This window comes from Epinephelus fuscoguttatus, linkage group LG16 (assembly GCF_011397635.1).
Source record: "Epinephelus fuscoguttatus linkage group LG16, E.fuscoguttatus.final_Chr_v1".
NCBI lineage: Eukaryota > Metazoa > Chordata > Actinopteri > Perciformes > Serranidae > Epinephelus > Epinephelus fuscoguttatus.
Window position 1 is genome coordinate 7496581 of NC_064767.1, and position 20927 is coordinate 7517507.

Consider the following 20927-nt stretch of genomic DNA (forward strand, 5'->3'; position numbering starts at 1 on the left):
GTGGGTGCAAATCCTAAATTAAGGTTTTGGTGTAAACCTTCAATGCATTGGCTCATTAATAGCATTAATTAATTCACTTGTCCTCCTCCACCATCCTGTAGGTTTCACCATGACAGAGACCTCCAGGTTAAAAGCATGTTCTGTGTGATGACCTTTTCTTGTTTCAAAGTAGTTGAGCGGTTGCTATGGTTGCCAGGACCTCACAAAACCCCCACATTTTACTTTTCTGTTGATGCTTGAACTCAAACCAAGGTCAGACATGTGAGTCAAGATCTTTTGACAAGCAATGTTTTAAAGTGTTTTGGAGTGCTGAAGGCCGGTCTGCTGGAAGTCTGCACATTTTGGTTCCAGTACATTTCTACTTTTTTTTCTGGTGGTGTATTTTATTTTAAGGTGACTATCCATGCACTGTAACAGCACGGGTCCAAAGGAGCGTGGCGTGGCACAGCAGGCTACGGCACTCAACATGCACTCACGATGCCGTCAGGTTGAGTTTGACTCAAGGTTTAGGTCATCCCTCTCTCCTGCTGTATGTGAAGGAGTGGGAGACAGAACCATTTGTTATTCCCATAACCACTGGTAAGCTGGCACTGGTGTGCACGCTGGCCTTTGTCAGACAATCATTGTGAAAGTCATTTTGTTTTTTGAGGGTGCAGCGCCCGACTGTGAGGGTCTGTCACCTTTCCGGGGGGTCAGAGACGAGGGTGGGAGGGACGGGTGGATGAGGGAGTGGGTGAAAGGGGAGGGAAGGAGGTGGAGAGGTGCTCCACTGCACGGTTTCAACCTTTACGCACTCCAGAGCCACTTGCCCCCCGCGGCACATTGAACTTGACCTGTTCACCGCTCCGCTGTCAACATACAGGGAGAACGCTCAAAACGTGATCGTCGGACGTGCTTCACCACGACCCCGGTCTGAACCTTTCTCACTCTCCTGTCCTCTTACACACTCTTGGAGTTGTTGCCACTTGTTACGTGAAGGTTTAATGCAAACACTGCTTGGGCACTTTGGATCAGCTTTGCCCCACACAGAAATGAATAATAGAGGGTTTGAGTTAATCAGCAGAAACACAAAGTATAAAAGAATATTAGAATATATTTCTGAGAAGTAGTGACCGTGTGTACAGCCACTCTTTATTAGGACATGATAAACCTTTAACAAAATGTGATGTTTGTGCATTTTTAAATAAAACATGGCTCTGGGACACCAATGTGGCTTAGGACTTTTAGGTGCTGACAATGAACCCCAACATCCCCTGTTCAAATCCAACTGGTGACCTTTGTCTTTGTTGACCTTTGTTTTATCACTCTTTCTTGATCCTGTAATTTCCTGACATTTCTTCATGAGCCCTTTTACATAGAGATACTGCCGCAACAGCCGTTGCTTTATTACAAAGAACCAAACTAATCTAACTTGAGTTCTATTTTTTATTATTGTTGTTTCACATGAAGGGAGACTAGAAAATTAGGAATTTCACTGTATGGTGTAAACCACTGTGATTTTACTGTGCTTATGACAATAAACTTCTTGAACAACACCGTCATAATGCTGCCCCAGTTTGTGCTTTTAGACATCATGCTGGTGGCCTTGAGGTTCAGCACCACAGCGTCAGCCTCAAGTGTGACATGACAAACTTGGCGGCTGATCTTGCCCTCTGTTCGGCCTGTGAGGAGCTCCTGGACCTCATTTTGCATGACCCAATTTGCATTTTCAGTTGCCGTTCTTCTTTGAATTAACTGCTAACTACTACTAGCTGCTTTTTAAATCTTCCAGTGGTGGCTCACACACTTGGCGCATCATCAAAATGTCACACCTGCCCCGTCCTGCTGGGTGTCCCTTTTATGTACATGTCAATCAGCACTGCCCCTACCTCCACACCTGACTCTAAGGCAGAACAACTCTGTCACTCTATTCTGTGGCCCTAAGTTTTACACAGATCGGCGAGGCGGAATAATGGTGTGAAGTTCCCCCCATGAACAGGCAGTGTAAAAGGGGGCTATGGTTCAATTAAATTATCTGGGTAACGTGGGGATGCTGCAGGAACTGTAGTTTTTGTTGACCAAACAGTCTGTGAAATTCAAAATTTCAAGAACTCCAAGTGAAGTATTCAAATTGCTTATTTTGCAAAAGTATCTCATTTAGAATAGCAAACATTAAAAAAAAATATCGGTAAACCTCAGAGGGTAGAACCAGCAAATGCTTGACTTTTCTTTTTGTGTGGTAAACTACGGAAATTATTAAGCAACAGATTAATGGATCACAAAGAGATGAGAAAATGTGTCACCTTTCTGCAGCTGTTCTGTGTCTCCTTTCTCCACCAGTCGAACAAGGATGTCATGGATGCGAGGAAGCTGGCTGTAGAGCTTGTGACACTCCATTGCTGCCTCTAGAGCTCCGGGCAGGTCCTTTCTGCAAGCATGCAAGCACGTGACCACACACACACACACACACAAAAATACAAAGAAGGAGAACAGAGAGCAAGTTAGATGTCAGGTCTGTCCAATCAGATATGTACAGAATTGTGTCTGCAGAGAATAGAGAGTGTATCATGGGGTGTTAACCCTGTGACCTCCTTTTCAAGCACTGTGACCCTCCGCAACAATACAGGCCTTTGATTTCATGACAGCACAACTGCAGGTGATGAAGCCTTTTGGCCCCAATACATCATTCTCACACAATCAGGCACACTCTCACACACCTGTCGGCGAGGGGCTAATGTCTCTCTGGACAGGCTTTTAGAGGAGAAGCAATGCAACAGACAAAAGGACTCGACTGATCTTTACCCTCTCTGCCCGGCTCCTCTTGCACCTTCCAACTTCTCTTGCTTTCTCCTCCTTTGTCCTCTCCAACCCTCTTTAACCTCCCCTCATTTCCTCTTCTCTCATTTCCCTTTTCCTCCTGATCCTCTCTCCTCCTTCCTCCCTTCCTTCTCTTTTTAACCACACCGTGCTGCTTTTGATTTCACGCTGTCAGCTCTCACTCCCCATCCGATGACCTCGCCCCCCAGCTGAGCAATTTAGCAGAAATATGGCAACAACATTAGAGACCCCAACCACCACCACCACCACCGGCTTGCTCCCTTCGTCTCATGTCATCCTTTTCTTGCTCAATCTATCCTCCTGTCCTCCCTCGCTTGGCCCGTCCCTCCCGAACAAACAAAAGAGCGCGAGCGGGAGGATGAGTGCGCCTGATGGAGTGATAACGAGAAAAGTAGAGAGACGCAGACAGCAAAAGGAAGCGAGAGAACGTGAAGCTGAGAGAAGGGGGAGGGAGAGAGACCACTTCAATCCCCTCTATTGTGACAGCGCTGCCATCAATCTGTTGATTGGGTAATTACCATGTCAATCACGCAGAGGTCAAAGCAGATAGGGCACCTATGGGGGGAGGTAGTAAGTGAATGAGAAACAGACTGATGGACAGAGCGTGAGAGGGAACAGGTATAATTTCTGAAGTGTTTTCTCCTCTAATCAATTAGACAAGTGGGTAAGAGAAATATGCCCAAAAAGACCAACAACCCGGGGGAAAAAAAAAAAAAAAAAAAACAGGAAATGGTGTGACCTTGAGTTCGGCTTCTGTGAGCCCACAGCAAAAGAGAGCAATGGAGGGGAGGAGGAATGGAGTGATTAAGGTTGGAAGGTAAAGAGGTCCGCTAATTGAAATGAAGAGGGACAACATTATTCAGCAGCGCCAGTCAAGAGGCTGTTCAACCGCACAACAGTCTGATTGAACAACGCAGAAGAGAGACTAAGAGATTTTTGAAAACAGGAGAAAGAGTGCGGAGACAGACTCTGACCGAGGGAGTGGGGCGGGTGCAGTCCTGGGTGCGCAATTTACCCCAAAAATGAGACAAGGACGAGAAGAAAACTGCAGAATTAACGTAACAATTACCTCAACTGTTGTGGTGCAGTGTGGCTTTTTACACTTGAGCCGTTTCTACATGTGAGGCCAAGTTGTGTTGGTGGATGTTTCAGCCTGTCTATCTGTCCACCTCATTTTTTCCTCCCTCACACTCCTCCACACCTACTTAGAATCCCTCCATCCTAATGAGACATCTTAAAAAAACATCCCATCACTCTTGGCAAAAAAAGGGCCTGGCGTTGCAATTACACCCCCTCTGCCTTCCTCCCCTCTCCCCCTCTCTCCGCCCACCGATCCAACCCAAAAAAGAGCTAAGGATGTCGAAAGATGGATAATTTCCCCTAGGTACAATTTAACTGTCACTTTGCGTTGCCATTTACTGCGGCGCACAGCCCTGTTAATGTCCTCAACTTTGCATGTCAGCCACTTTCCAGCCAATTAAGCCCTGAAAAAAAGGAGAGCGCTTTGCTCAGTGGAAACCTGAAGGATTAGACAAGGAAGCTCATTTTGCCTCATCTCACTCCTCCTCCTTATTTCTCTCCCTCTCCGTCCCCCTCTTTTGTTCGGAGGAGATCGGCAGGCCTGTTATCAAGCCACTGTCCTTGCGTGGGGGAGGACGAGGTGTCTGTGTCTCGAAACGCAAATGAGACTGCGATCATGACACCACTAGCCAGCCCGCTGTTACATCGGCCGAAGAATGGCACTTACTAATGTTTATGTCAGCCACACAGGTGAGTGCTCACATGATGCAGTTACTGAAGCCTACATCACTGGGAGTGTGTGTGTGTGTGTGTGTGTGTGTGTGTGTGTGTGTTTGTGTTTGTTTATTGATTATTTTGGCCCCTTTCCCACTGGACAAAAAAACCCCACTAACACCCACAAACATCTGGCTTTTGTATTTAATGGGAAAGGTTACAATCAGCATTCATTACCAGGACAAATGACTCTGCAGTAGTCCTTTGTATTTATTGGCTCCAATCAGCAATAATGGAAATATGATACCAGGTTGGACATGCTAATTCTCACCCCTTTCCAGTGTTGTGAAATGACGCAACCACAAAGTACTGTCCATCTCCATCCAAGCACTGCTCGACCATCGTTCAAAGTTAGCACAGAGTTTGAGAGAGAGACTTAACAAGTAACAGAAGCAGAAGTAACCGACGTACACTTTCACTGGCCTCCATGCTGCTTTCTACTGTTTACTAACCCTGTTTCACAGCGTGTCCATGACGCTGAACGTGGCATTCCAGACACATTCGTCTAATGCAGACCAGCGTAGATGGCTCTGGTCTACTGCCGATGGTCGGTTTAGCCTATCACCTATTTTTAGCATGTTTTCCCGCACACATGCACTAATTTTGGTGGGAAAAGGGTGTTAGAGACAGTTAAACCAGGTGAAAATGACATACAACCTGATAATGTCGATATGGCACGGCTACATTAGCATTAATCTGGAGTTTTGTTTTTGGCAACCTGACCAGTGTAAGTTCAATATCTTTTAGCTATGTTTTGGTCTCCTCCAACCCCTGAGGGAAATATCTGTCTCTTGAAATGCTGAGCACTCAACTATGTTAACCAGCTAACTGCTAACTTTGTTCGCCTGCTATTGGTGCTGGATAGGTGATGTACAGTGAGTTTATTAGAAATTCTTAGCTGAAACCAGTCGTCTCTAAAGCAATGAGCTGAAAGAGGCCAAAGGTGTCCCTTAGCAGCTGCTTCTATTTATCTACTAAAGATGTCTTTGTCTTTGCAACTGTGCTCATCAGCTATGGGATGCTCTCCTCTCATTTTAGGCCTCAATCAAAATCCATGAACACAAGACAGAAAATAGTGGAAGTGGATGAGGTACGTTTTCCTCCAAGCCACTCATCTCCCATCAGCTCTCTAACCCCCCTCCCAGCTCCTCCTCCTCCTCTCCCGCCACCGTTTCTCTGTCTTATCACACATGTCCTGCCAGCTCTTCATTTTGTTGGACTCATTAGCATTTCCTGTCGCTAATCACTTCCATGAGGATGTGGCAATCTGGGCTAGTGTAGCAGCAGGTTAGCGCACACAACACTGAGCGGACGGGCATGAAGGCTAACAGGGCGGCGCATATGATGGGCTGTCAAGGGCTAATCTGCCGGAGAAGTGTTCATTAAGTCATTAGCGCTGACGCAGCGATGAGACGGGTGCAGGCGGGAGTGATGCCTGCTTTGTCCTCTTTTATCGCTTCTCTCCGTCCCTCCTCCCCCCCGACTGTCTGTCTGTCCCCTGACTGACGGAATGAAGAGGTGGGGACGACTGGATGAAGATAAAAGATGAAAAACAGAGGAGAGGAGAGCGAGGAGATAGATTCAGCTGGAGCGCAAAAGTCAAGTGCTGTGGTGCTCAAACCTGCCCCGAGGCCTGGCCAAACCACTGCTCTAACCACATGTTCAATCCGCTTTACAACATTTCACACTTGTTATGCATCTTCACAAGAGACAAAGTTATAGAACGATTCAGTTCCCTAAAGCCTTTTAACACAAAGGGTTTCATGATAGAACGAAGAGGGACGCATCCTGTCTCTTGTCATTTTCTTGATGCCGATGAAAAGCAAAGCTGTTCATAGTTACAACTCTGGCTTCATTTATTAATCTGTTGTTATTCACCAAACCATTTTCAAGACTATTCATGACCTGAATTTTGTAGGAATTCACAATTGTGAAATTCTGGGCCGATAACTTCTTTAAAATAAAAAATTAGCTGATAGCATTGTTGCTGTTCTTCTTTAAACAACTGTATTCATTCGATTTCTCACCAAAAAACTAAACTTTACAAGATTACATTTTAACACATCATGATAACGTTATAATTTGCCTTCGCCCAACACTAGTTTTTACTGAACAGAGATTTAAGGCATCACAATGTAACGCAATGCCACCTCCCTTAGCTGTTAGTTCAGTCACTCATTTACTAGCTCTCCTCTCTTGCTGATTTCAACACCTTGCTCACATTGTAGCACTATCAGGGAAACAGTTTGGTGCGTCCCCTGCTGCTTTGATAGTGAGTTTACTTTGTTGTTTTATCCCAAAGGCATACTGGCAAAGATCTCTTTTCGTCTCAATGACATTTTCTATTGTCGACGGGACGCTGTTTGTTTCGAGCCCTGCTTTTTAGCCTGTGCAAAACTGATGCGACAGAACAAAAAAAGTATCACTGCTGCCATTGGTGCATGTCCTCTTATTTGCAGACTGATTGATGGTCAACAAGGCGAATATCGGCCGATACTGACGTGCTGCCAATAAGTTGGTGCAATAAATTATCTCACTCCAGCAGGGAGGAGGCTAAAATAAAAGTTGGTAAAGAGAGAAAATGAGAAGAAATATGTTGCTGCTGTTGTTTAGAGAAGCTAAACTCTCTCAACAACAATCTACCCTATGCTCAGGTGAAGTGGACCACAAACTCATTTTATCTGCACATCAGGCTCTACCTTTAATTTGTTGACTATTTCAGAGCCTTGACAACCAGCCAGCTAAAATACCAGCAGTTAGCTTAGCTTGTTCACTTGTGTTCATTAGTGTGTGTTCACTGCAGTATCATTTGGAGGAAGTACAACTGGCACTTGATTTGTGAGCAGGGCTACGGTAAGCTGGTGTGTGCGAGTGTGTGTGTGTTTGTGTTTTGGCTGCTGTTGATGACCCAGGAGTAAATTAGCCTGCTAATCTCACAGAGGCAGTGATTAACGAGTGAACCTGGAAACTCTGTTGGTGCCAGAGACCAGACTTACAGCAAAACAAACAGCGGCAGGGGAGCACCGGTGTGTGTGAGCATCTGAGCACGTGTGTGTGGGTGCACAAGCTTCTACCTCTGCTGCAGCATGTACACTAGAGGTAAACAGTGTGTATGAAAGCATGTGCGGGTGTGTGTGTGTGTGTGTGTGTGTGTGTGTGTGTAGCCCCTGATGGCGCACTGCGTGGCTGTGGTAAATCCAGCAATTAGTGCTCTGTACATAATTAACATGCTAATGAGTTGATCTACTTAAAAGCCGCTCTGACAAATAGAACACACACATACGCTGAATAGAGTCGAGGGGTGGGGCAATACCGGTAACCCCAGTGTTTGGTAACGATCATTTGCATGTTTGCATTATGGGAAGAAGCATCGATGGCCATCTCTCGCCCACACGTACACACTTACACCTCTGAGTGTAGCAGTGGGTGTTTCAGGGGATCAGGGGTGGGGGCTCATGGGAGAGGTTGCAGCTGGCGAATCCTCTAACAAACAAAACCTGGCTCTAACACACATAAATGAGCAATTTCCACATCCTCTCTCTGTCTGAATCGCTGACCCAGAATGTAACCTCAGCTATGATCATAGGGAGGGATGAGTGACTCATTGAGACACACATACATACACACACCTGGCAACTGGATTTGGCAGATGAAGACACAAATCTGAAAACAAAAGTGAGCTGGCTGGCTGGCGAGCGGAGAACTTCGGCCATAGAAATAAAACATACCATAACACCAATTGATGTTTTAAATCTGTGTCTACGTGGGCAACGTGTGTTTGGCTGTGGTTTTGTGATTTGTAACACTGTTAAGAGTTTGTTTTACCTTTCCAGGTAGGCACTAACAAGGGGCGAGCAGAGATTCGCTGAGGGTTTGGTCAGTCCGAGGGTGAAGACGGTGTCCTGCAGGCGTCGGATGGTGTCGGGGCCGCCCTTGGTCACCAAAGAGTTTAAGGTGTGGAAGAGCAGAGAGACAGCCGAGTTATCCAACACCACCTCCTTCGCCTTCATCTCCTTCAGGATGTCCACTGCCTCTGTGATGGAGGGAACGAGAGGTAAAGTAAGATCACTCTCAACATATGTGATGCTCGGTGAGACTCTCGATCAAACGATGAAGAGACGGTGGGAGTGATTTAGAGGTGAAGACGAAAGGACGAATGAAAAGAACAAAAGACAAGGAGATAAAGAGATAATGCAGGGGATAGAGAGTGAGAGGTGGGCAGAGCTTGGCTGGGAGAAGAGTAGGGTGTGTGAATATGATAAAAGGCCCCTTTAGCTAATTCCATGTGGGGAAAACAAACCCATATTAAAACAGCATTTTGTGCCCAGCGGGGATGCAAATCCAACCCCGTATAATGCCAACTCTGTGCTAATTGCTACTTGCGGTTTTCTAAACGAGACTACAATTACCGGACCCCTACAATGGAGGCCGGCTTTTTGCCGTGGCCATGTGGAAAGCACTTGGGGGGCTAAATTATAGGTATGTGGCGACAAGGGCCCGCCGTGGCCCCAGTGAGACCTCGGGAAGCGGGCTGAGGGGTGGATCAGTTTGGTCAAGTCCAGCCGGTAATGGAGGGCTTTTTACCGGGCCACGCGCCCATCTGGCCAACACTAGGGGCTAAATGGTGAAAAAGGGAGCGTGTGTGTATATGTGGTGTATCAGGGTAAGGTAATTAAGATGCGTTTACTGTCTATTTAGACAGCTGCTAATGGGCTGACAGCGATACAGCCGCTCTCCACCACAGATACTAATCTATACAGCGTGACCAAGAGGAGGGGAGGAGATGGAGAGATGCGGAGACACAGAATACATTTGAATAATGTGTATTTAGCCGGTCCTCCAACTGCAGGGCAACATGAGCACCTTGCTTAAAATTCACCCGACAAATATCTCCTTACGTTGGTGAAAGACTGAAGCGCACACAAACACAGAAAAGCAAATAAAGTTAAAGTGAACAAACGTGGGTCTAATGATACTAACACCTACATAGCTGGTAATATAACAAACCCTTCAAAACAGGAGTGTCACTCTCTACTGGGAGCACACACACACACACACACACACACACACACTTGTGGGCTGAGGGACAGGGCCACTGGTGAGTGCTTTGGCATCCTAATTTCAGTCTGTCTCTCCATCTCTCCACCTCTCTGTGCCAGTTGTTATGGCGATGGGAACCAAAGGCTGTCACAGATTTAATGGGACAGGGGAAAATAGAGGGAGGAGGGAGGGAGGGAGGAGACACGGCTAAACAGGGAAGGGGGGGGGGGGGGGGGGGGTACAGGGAGGACAATGAGAGGGGGGTGAGGCTTGTCAGAGGGATAAGTTTGGTTTGCTGGAGGAGGGTTTGACAGGAGTGGAAAAAAGGCAAACCGTGAAGTTCTCTGTCACTCGTATGATGATGCATCACACTTTCATCGCCACTGTAACATAGATTTCTGCAGGAAAATATCTGTACATTCAGAAAGTAGCTGCTTCAGTAGCTTGCACCAGGATGTCGCCATGTTGCCATCACAACAATTAACACAAATTCAACTAATCCCATTGAATTCTGCACGACACTGCAATTTTGTCCACAGTTTCCAACGAGTCACCGAACTCTCTTCCTTGTTTCTGGCTGTGAAGATTCAAACGTGTGACATGAATGGCTCACATTTACCCACAAAAATCACTGCTGAGGGCGGTGCAAGGCAACTCCCTGATGATATGCATGAAAGTGAGGGGCGCTTTGATAGAGGCGTGACTGCCTGTCTGCGTGACAAACTCTGCATGCGTGTGTTCTCATACACTTGATGAAGAAAACAGTTTAAAAAAATAATATGTTAAAACATGATGTGAAACCTTCATTCTACCTCTTTTGGTTCGGTAATTTAGGACACACTGAACAGTGTGGTTTTATTCTCACATGAACAATTCGTGCAGTTATTAATGAGTCAATCATGAATCAATTTTCACCTGTTCATGCTGCTTTGATGATGCACGAAGCCTATGAAACCCAGGAGGAACTACTTTTGCCTCTACTATTTTGTAATTTGGTTGATTACTGTATTGGCTTCACAGGAAAAAATTTGCAGCTACTTCACAGCAAAACAGCTCTCATAGAGGACATATACGGTCATGGCCCAGAGAGCATCTGCTGGAGTCCATCAGACCCTAAAGTGTAAGTTAACTCAATTTAACCTGCAGGAGTAAGCAGCAGTGTTGCTGCCGCTAAGGAGATAAATTCTCAATGTTTGGAAAAGTGTAGGGATGTCCTGATCCGATCTCAAACATGAATATCGGGGTAGATCAAAACATTTTTTAACTGATCGAGGCTAGCTATATTGAGCTATACAGAGCCAGATCAGAGTCTCTGTTTTATGTCAGCTGTCACACATGTTATTTTTCTTGCATTGCTTTCATGCACAGCAATGCCGACGATACTCGTTTGTGATCTATGGTGCATGGTGTTTCACCGCAGACACTCACAACGCCACTGCAAGTGCAATTTCAAGGGTTTAAATTTATTAATGTAATCCGTGCAAAAGATGTGCAGATGAAATCTGTCTGCAGTCATTAGTTTAAGGTCCACACGGTTTAATATACTCGGCGTCATACTGCGATTGGCCATGTTGTCGTGCTAGTTTGCTGCCTCTGTCAGGTAGCGATCCGTCAGTCACTCACTGTGCAGCAGGAAACGGCACTTCAAAATAAAAGCTATGTGCCAGATATTCTGTACTTCAAAGTAAAGTGTGTTTTTTACAAACTTGACATGTTTGCGATCCACTTGTGGTCCATTCAGACCCACTTTTGGACCTCGACCAACCAGTTGGGAACCACTGGTATATAGTATATAGTACACTGTAATAGTAGTTTAAAAAGACATTAAGGAACAGCTTGATGCAGGGGTTTTTCCTCCTTAATTGCATTCCAGAGCTGTTGCAGAGATATTAAGTTGGCAAACATATACACTAGATTGATTTTAATAACTTCAAAGTATTTTTGAAGCATGCAGTGTGCAGCTGAATTAAGTAGGAAAAAAGAAGTATCGAATCAGGACTCAATATTAAATGACTTAGATCAGGATCAGCTGCAGAAAAACTTCCCTAGAAAAGTCTCACAAGTTCTACTGTAAATAGCCTGGACAGAGGCAATTCCTCCATGGTCCCAAAACCAAGCGCTTTCAGGAGCCTGTCATAGAGCGCACGTCTGAGTATGTGACTGGAAAACAGAATTAAGTAACCGGCGCTGTTATTCTGCTGCCAATACAGTGGGGCTGATGTCCACTTGTACTTGAGCCATTAGTGTAAACACAGATAAGAGAGTCACAAACTAAAGAGGATAAGTGTCTCTTTTAAACAAAAACACAAACAGCTTCTGACATGAAAACACAAAGATGCAGTGAAGATCAATCTGCTCACAGATGGTATCAGCATTAAGCAATTGCCCTATAATGACCTGACCTACTGTCACGTCTGTACTGTTTATCACTTCATATGCAACTTATTCTCGCTTTGTGACTCTCTGTGTCTCTCTCCATGTCTACCTCCCTCCCTCCCTCCATCCACACCTCTCTCCATCACTCTCTGACAGACCCGCTAATCACTGAGACCAATGGCTTGGAGTTGATCTGCCCAAATGGAGCTACACTAGCTAACATCCCTCCGCCCTACGTCCAACCCCACCTCCCCTCGTCCCCCCCTGCCATCTCTCCCTTTATCCGTCCGTTTAGCCAGTATGCATATCCATCAGCTCAGCCGAGCATCGTGGCCAGCAAAGCGAGCCAGACCCCACACACACACACTGACACACACACATCAAGAGATGGGGAGGCAGACAGGCCAGGTAAACAAACATCACACAGCCCAATGGTTCATCTAATGTTCCATGACTTGACTGCTAGTGACACACACACACTCACACTTACACACAGGCAACACGAGTCCAGGACCACCTAAAGCCAGAACAAGTTGTCTTTACCAAAGTGGGAGGATGGACAGACGGAGGCTGAGGGGCAAGGGCAGGTCAAAGAGACGCTTGGTGATAGAGGAGAGGTGTATTTAAAAAATGGAGGGAGAGAAGTGGAGGTAGAAGGAGGTAAGTGGGGTGTTCAGGCCCATGGTGATACGTATGGCAGGTTCACTGGGTCGCAGGAACCATAGATTACAGGATGCACTCACTCAGGGAGGGATGCACAAGGATGTGTGTTATGGAGAAAATATCATGATATTGTTTTGTACCAAATACCTCGATATTTATATTTTGATGATACTGGAGAGTTAAATGATGGTGCTTTAAGATGCAGCCTTCAAAACCAGGAAAAGAAAACACTTACAATGTTATGACAGCCAAAATCTAAGACGATATCTAGTCACATATAATATCAAAATAATAAATATATTGCAGCACCCTAGGATATACAAAAAAGTGATCTAATGATACACTGTTTGTACCAGCGTGCTGTTTTTAAGTTAAAAGACATTTTAAGCCAAAACTGGTTAAAAAAATATTTTCGGCATTTTTAGAAGCAGCTTATAATTTTTGTAAATTACATTTTTGTTAGCGAAGAACACTGGATTTTATACAATTTGTTTTCCACTGCCTTCAAATGTGTGAAATTATAGTTTTAATTTAAAACTAATAACCAGCATATTTAAGTTTAGTACTTGGGAGTGGGAACAATCACTGAATCCCAACACAGATGAACAATAGTTAATCTACACCTGAACCTGTTTAATTAAGTTAATTTACTTTGTGTAAATTTAATAGAAACATTTATGCATATTGTGTCTGCCAAGAGGTTAAAGTTGAAACATAGTTGTTACTAAGTGATCTCTAAACTGAATTCAACTCACAGCTATGTGTTTAAGTCAAACTGTTACCATACGATCTGGGTAATTAATAACAAAGACACTATTCACAGTAAAACAGAAACAAGTCAATCATCATGTCAATTGTATTTGATATGGACTGCAGCAATGACGTAGATATATTATGTTAATATAAAGGGATTCACACAGTTTAACACCTCTTCCAACTCTGGCAGATGGAGCAATGTGTGCACATATATTTATGAGCGACAACAACATTCAGGAAGATTATCAAACCCTGAGTGAGCCTTAGTAACGGCTTGCTGTTGCTCTGAAAATAGGTTAAAGGTGCCCTAAGCTTTGCCAAAGCAGAGCCATGGCGAGTCGCTGAGCCTGTTTGCTGACGCACGGAGCAGGTTAGGATATTTTCACTGGGAAACACTGCAACTATCTGATGTTTGCTCGCTTGTTCGCATCGTGTCCAGAAAAGAATTGCTGTAAGGGGGGCATGACTGAAGGGGCTGCAGCCTAATATAGGGTGGGATGGTGAGATCAGCACTTAGAAACTAACAGGTACATATTATGATTTCAAGGAGAAGCTAGAACACAACCTTTTGATGTCAAAGTCTTTCGTAGTTTTTATGTACAGTTTCTGAGGCTGGATGATGAAGGTGAGCTTAACACAAACGTTGATGCCACAGTGCTTACAGTGCTTAACAGGCATGTACAGTGTGTGTGTGTAAATGAGTTCTCTGTACAGATAAGTAGGAATGGACATTTTAAGTAATTTCCATATTCAGTTAATTGAATTTATTAGTACTCACTAACTCACAAAAATGAATCTAAAATAAGAATAGGGTCTGAAATTAGCACCCAAACAAAAGTGTGTGTGAATATGCCAAACATCACTTTTACACCTGGTCACCATTCTGCCTGTAACCTTAGATCAAGTGATGTCTGATGGAGCACAAACTGAATGCGTGAAATTCATGCCTATCCCTATTACATTAATGGCTAACATGGAAGCTGTACGTTACCTAACAGTGTTGGTATTGTTTCTGCACCCAAATCTTCCAGGAAAAAAACCCCACACACAAATAAAGAGATGGACGGTTAGACAGATGGATAGATGGACAGATATGAAGACAGATGTGAAGATGGAGGAAGTAATTATAAAGAACAGTAAGAGAGTAATGGTGGAAGGAAGGCGGCATAAGGATAAAGTCAAAAGGATGAAGTGAAGTAAAAACAAAGTTGCCTGGTGAGGTGGGAGGCTTTGAACCAAGGGCAAAAACAACAAAGCCATTAGAGAGGGTGAGAAATAAAGCAAGATGCCAGGAGACATGATCTTCAGCCGGGCCTGGTGTGTGCTGGGAGCCGGGCGGACCAGCGTCTGGGTGAGGACAGGCTAACATCAAGGTTAGCCATGTGTGCTAATGTGGCTGACAAGCGTCCCCTCCATATGCACACTCTGGCTAATGGCAAATGCGTTAGGGCTGCCTATACACACCCCAAACACACACACACACACACACACACAGGCGGACACACCAACCGCCGTGCCCACCAAATGCCTTTTGCTTGAATTCACATGCAAATTTGCGTGGCGCAGCGTGTGTGTGTGAGTGTGTGTGTGAAATGCTCAAGCACTTCGGCGGACATGATCTGCCATTAGCATCAAGGCGGATTTCAATAATTCTGGAAAAATACACACAGTCCTGTAATTTTCCCCCTCTCTCATTTCTCACTGACGCGGATGTGTGTGTGAGGGGGGGTGAGAATGAGAGAATGACACGCTTCGAGACAGAGTGGGGGAGAGAGGGTCAGGTAGAGAGACAGAGATGAAGACAGAGGGAAAGAGAGCGGAGGGGAGGAGAGGCGAGGACAGACAAGGGAAACATTTTGCCTGTCATTGTGTGCAAAAAGCAGAGCGGCAAAACTGATGGTAATTGGGTCTTCGATGGGCTGAAGGAAACCCACCGTAGCATTCTGAAAATGGCCGGCTAATGTGGTTTGAGGGAGGGAGAAAGACAGATTGTGACAGAGTTGGTGACACACTCACACACGCACATACACACACACACACACACACACACACACAAGCTCAACCACACACACACTCACATCTGAAGGCCTTTTTACTGTCAGAGAAAGAGTGGTGAGGGACTAAGTGCGGGTGGGATTAGTCTGTTAATCAATTGTCACAAAGTTACGAACAATCTTGATATTCGATTTAAATCCCTCAAACAAAAATGCTGTTGAATATATTTTAGTTTGTGACAAAATAAGCAGTTTGGAAAAGTTGTGTTGGCTCTGACAAGTTGTCATGTGCATTTTTTTAAATAGAAAATGACACTTAAAAAAAAAGTGTGTAAGATTTAGTGGGATCTAGTGGCGACGACTGCAGATTGCAACCAGCTGAAACTTCTCCTGGTTAGAATTCCTTCAGTGGTCATTGTTCAGAGGTCTCTTCCTCTCCAAAACAAACAGACCAGGTGCCATCACCTGTGGTGACCACAATGTATCAGGGTTGTGATCTGTTCTGTTGTGGCCGTGTCTTCAAGGAGCTGTTATAAACTGACTTTTTATCCAGTGTTCAGTAGTGTTGTCACAATACCAAAATCTTTGTTTCGGTACCAATACAATATGAATTTCAATACTTTTCGATACTCTTCGGTACTTTTCCTAAGGAAAAGTCCTTTTGGATACAAACCTTTAGAACAATAAATAGTAGGGGTGTAACGGTACCAAAAAAATCATGGTTCAGTCAGTATCTCGGTAAGGACGTCACGGTTTGGTAACTCAAATGTTCCACCAAGTTTGTGTTGTCTCGTGTTGTCTCCCTTTGCGAGGCAGACTTTCTCTTGTCTTTTTACACATGCGCCAGCTGCGGATGTTGATACAGGTGTTGTCATACACAGCACTTGTGCAATCTGTGCTCCAATAGGAACAAGAAAGGTGTTTGTGTGCATAAATGAGTAAAATAAATTAACTAAATTAATGAATTGAATCAATTTCAAAGTACCGGTATTTTCCAAATGCATTATAGTACCGTTTGGAATACTCTAGTACCACGGTACTATTTTAGTACCGGTATACCGTGCGACACTAGTGTTCAGCCACATTTAATTAAACACTTTTTAGATCTTGGTTGTTCTTAACTATATTCCTTAACCAGATGAAGGATGTTAGTTATCAGATGTCTGGATCTGAAGTTATCAGAGAAACAAGCTGAGCAAATTTCAGCATCAGCTCTGCGCCAGCCCCTGCCGTGCCGAACAGCATCGGAGAAAGACTGATTTATTTAGCGTTTTCAGCAGTTTAAATAACAGGGTCTGTTTGTTTTGGAGAGGAAGAGTTCTCTGCGGATAATTCGGCTCCTCTTAAAAACCTCCTGAACAATGAACACTGAAGGAATTCTAACTGGGAGAAACTGGCTGCAATGACAGCATTGTTGCGTCTTTTGTTACTGCTTTGATTGAGAGACCCTAGCAGCAGAAAATCCCATATCGTATGTTAAATGGGCTCAAAAATTAATGGCAAAAATAACCATTAGTGCCAGCCCTGGATGAACTTACCCTCCACTTTGTCATTCTTGGCAAAGGTCCTGACCAGTGAGAGGTATTTACTGGTATCCAGCACTGTTGATGAGTCCTTACGATCTCTAAAAACAGAGAGCGTGAGAGACGGGTGAGATTAATGTATTCCACTTACAGTAATGCAACTCATCTATTGTACGCTCTCCTGTTGGACTTCAGTCTGACGAGGTGTTGAGTGAAGAGAAGGAAACACGGGAGGAAGGGAGAGTTTCCTGTGTTCTAGCCAGTCAACAGAGCGGCTGGCCCCTGCATTAATGTCTTCCCTAATACCACTCAAGTTAAACTTTAATGGCCTGCTGCTGGTCGCGGCGCTACCTTGTGTGTGCGTCGCAAATTTGTGTGTATCCTGCTTCACTCACATTTCCCTCTTCAGGTTGAGCGCCTCCTCCACATTGTCGTGGCGACAGCACAAGCTGATGAGGTGCGCGTAGCTGCCGACTGACATCTCCTCCCCGTACTGCTGCTTCAGCTCAAGGGCGCGCTGCAGGTTCTGATCAGATAACAAAACTCTCAGAAAAAAAAACCCCCAAGGCTCTCTGAATTAAGACACACAGACAAAGCAGCTAATTTCAAGAAAAGGAAATGACTGAGGCATCCAAACAAATCCTACCTCCTCAACGCCGAGAGCATATATGGTTTGTTTGAGAATAAGGCCGACTGGTTGGTTCTCTGCTTTCAGTTCGGCCAATTTGCTCTCAAGTGCCGGCACCTTATCCTCATTTTTCTGATGGAGATAAAAAGGTGTTAGACAAATGTACATCACCAAACACATACATACATGAGCCTATTCTAATAGACACAAAATACATCTTATGCATGCACACCTGTCTCCACAGTAGAGTTCTGTTTTAAGTGTAAACTACCCAAATTATCTTACAAAATTACACACGCCTTCAAAGCCCAGACGCACCAAACTGACATCAGAGAGCAAGTGGTGATGAAGGCCTCACATTGCCTGTGTGTCGGCCAAAGAATGTGCTTCAACATGCTGCATAGACTACTGACAGCCAATTAGCACATACGTTCGAGTATGTAGTACGATGTAGTCTGTACTCGTCATTCAAAAAGAGAAACTGGAAGATCGACAGGATCGCACAAACATTTTTCCTTTCCTGCTGAACAGCTCAATCAAACATCTTCCCAAATATTATAAGTTTGTTTTGATCTCACGCTCTCCGAGTTGTTTGTTTGCTTTCCTCACTTCTGTTTCTCTTCTCGTGCGTCAACTCCGCCACCTATTCAACATTTTAAGTCAGCTGACGAGGGCTGACTAGTGCCAATGGTGCAGGACATACCGCAAAAACTAGGGCGACAAACGCCCACCAACAGCCCGTCATTGACCAACATTTGACTATCAGCCTGGTGTGTCAGGGCCGTTAAAGGAAATTATTAGATATTAGATTATATGCTCTATTAAATCTTTTTTTTTTTTCAATTATATTGAGATTCGAAGTTAAAGCAAAGTCAAAGCAATACAAACTGTCTCAAAGATAAACATGTGCATCAAAATGAATTGTGTTGCACCTCATAGCATTTTTCCACACAACTTTTCACTCTCTCTTTCACACTGTCCTACTTACAGGGACGTGGAAAACAACTGGCATAGAGCCATCAGCCGGTTTGTCTTTGGGGTTCACCAAGAGGATCACATCCTGACACACACACACACACACATTACACAGAGTTAACATATGACATCTACATCATTAGGACAACTATAAGAACAGTACAGACAACATTAACAGTACAAATATGACTTCATGTTGTGCCTTTGCCTGCTGAGTGTGTGACTCTACCGGTGCAAGTGACTCTTAAAGATCTTAGAGTTCAATGATAAAGTCACTTCAATGGGAACAATGTGACAGTAACAGACCAGAGATCAGGCGCTCTACCTTGATGAGCTCTGGCATGTGGTAGGACTCCAGAAGGTTCCTGATGCCTCTGTAGATGTTCAGGGGGATGGTTATGTTCTGCAGAGAAACAAGAGGGAGGGAGGATAAGGTCAAAGGTTGAGAGCTGAAGGGGAACACCACCTTTGCAGAACATTAGGATGTGACAGTAAAGCTGACCTTTGACTTGTTGCATATAAAACGTCATCACTTCATGAGTTTATTCTTTAAGATATTTATGTCAAAATTAGAGCGTGAATTCTGGAGCTTCGGCCAGAAACATATTTCGTTAGGTCACAGTGGCGTTTTCAGTTCATTGATGAGCGCAAGTGGACGTTTGGGTGTCATTGAGATATCGGGTACACGAGAACTGGACAGGCAGGCAGACAGACAACCCGAAAACATAATGCCTCCAGCCATGGCTGTCTGGTAGCCCTGGCCTTTAAATGTGTATCTAAGACTTAAGACTTAAAAGATACTACTGTTGATGAAGAACTCACCAAAACAAACATCAGTCCCTACTTGATAAAAGTTCCTGAGTGCTTATTGACAACTGAAGGTTCTCAGTGTGTATAAACTCCACAGCGTCCTGAGTAACATGATAAGATATAATTTTACATGACATTTTTGATTATTTTGGGACTTTTCTTTGACTCTAAAAACGTTCCACATTGGACCAGAAAGCTATGTTACTGAACTTCAAACGGCCAGTTAAGACGTGACCTTTGACCCAAAGTGTAAAACATGATTTAATCTTCCACAACATGTCTGGATGTCCCAGCTCAAACCACTCTTCAGAAATGGAGCGCCGGGAGGAGGTCATGTGTTCCGTAGTGTGTGTGTGTGTGTGTGTGTGTGTATTGTGAATAATCCAAGTGTGATTACACACTGCAAATCATCTCAGATCAGAGTGTATAAGCTCCTTTAAAGCAGGAAGGTTATAAATGAACTGGATATTGTATATTATACCCTTTTTCCACCAAAATTAGCGCGAGTACGCAGGTCTTTGTAGAAAGCAGCGTGACGGCCAGTCAAAAAGTTCTGGTGGTTACTCCCTTCTTATGTCTCCTACTAAGTCAGCCTCTCCTTCAAACTCAATGCCGACTAAATCGGAACCATGTTCTAATGCTGCTTGGGTGAGACGGTAAGGTATCATTGCATTGCACTGGCAAAGGGGCTAAAATTAGTGGCCCACCCAGGTGTTGTATTTCCATCACTGCCGATCAAAACAAAACGGAGCTGGAGCCGATAAATACCTGTGACTACTGCAGTCATTTGTCCCGGGAGTGAGTGCCAACTATGACCTTTCCCATTAGATAAAAAAGGCCAGATGTTAGCAGGTTTGTGCAGTGGGAGAGGGGCTTTAATGTATGGTGTGTGTGTGTTTGTTTTTAGGAAACCTCATGTCAATGTGTGTGTATGTGTGTACCTGAGCCTGTAGTTGATTGAAGTATGCCCGCAGTTTGTCTTCGTGCGCCTGCACCTCTGTGTCTGACATGCTGTCGATCAGATTGTACAAGAGGTACGATGCCGTCTCTGTCGGGGAAGTAATCACACACACACACACACACACACACACACACACACACACACACACACACACAGTGAGCATTTGTCTTGGGAATAAATTTCATTTGCGTCCGTGTCAGTCACTGCATCCATTTGTGCATTTATACTATTTTTCTGTAACCTCTGCAGAGTGTGTGTTTGTGTTTCTGCTGACAGAGGCTGCTTTTGGGGCTGGAGTGTGAGTGAATGTGTGATGGCTGGCAGTGACAGCTTCCCCCTACTTCAACTCTCTCTCTCACACACACACACACACACACACAAACACACACACGCAGATGTCGTCTAATGGGATGTGACATGGATAACAGTCTCCATCGCTCCCACCAGCACAAACACCAGTTCCAGCGCTGGGGACTCTCCGTGACACACACACTGACACGGAGCGACATTAACGCTCTACACACACACAGCCAGACCGGGGACGCTGCTCAGTAGTGACACACACACACACACACACACTTTTAACTACT

General features: G+C 44.6%; 1 protein-coding gene across 1 annotated transcript in view; it reads right to left on the reverse strand.

The window, feature by feature from the left end:
• Positions 1-20927, reverse strand: part of lrpprc (leucine-rich pentatricopeptide repeat containing) — an 82171-nt gene that overhangs the window by 42777 nt on the left and 18467 nt on the right. The window contains exons 17-24 of the mRNA XM_049600437.1: positions 20318-20424; positions 18892-18969; positions 18580-18651; positions 17610-17723; positions 17359-17489; positions 16979-17064; positions 8437-8644; positions 2283-2407 (exon numbers count right to left, since the gene is read on the reverse strand). Coding sequence (XP_049456394.1) covers positions 2283-2407; positions 8437-8644; positions 16979-17064; positions 17359-17489; positions 17610-17723; positions 18580-18651; positions 18892-18969; positions 20318-20424 — 921 coding nt within the window. The remainder of the gene's footprint in view (positions 1-2282; positions 2408-8436; positions 8645-16978; positions 17065-17358; positions 17490-17609; positions 17724-18579; positions 18652-18891; positions 18970-20317; positions 20425-20927) is intronic.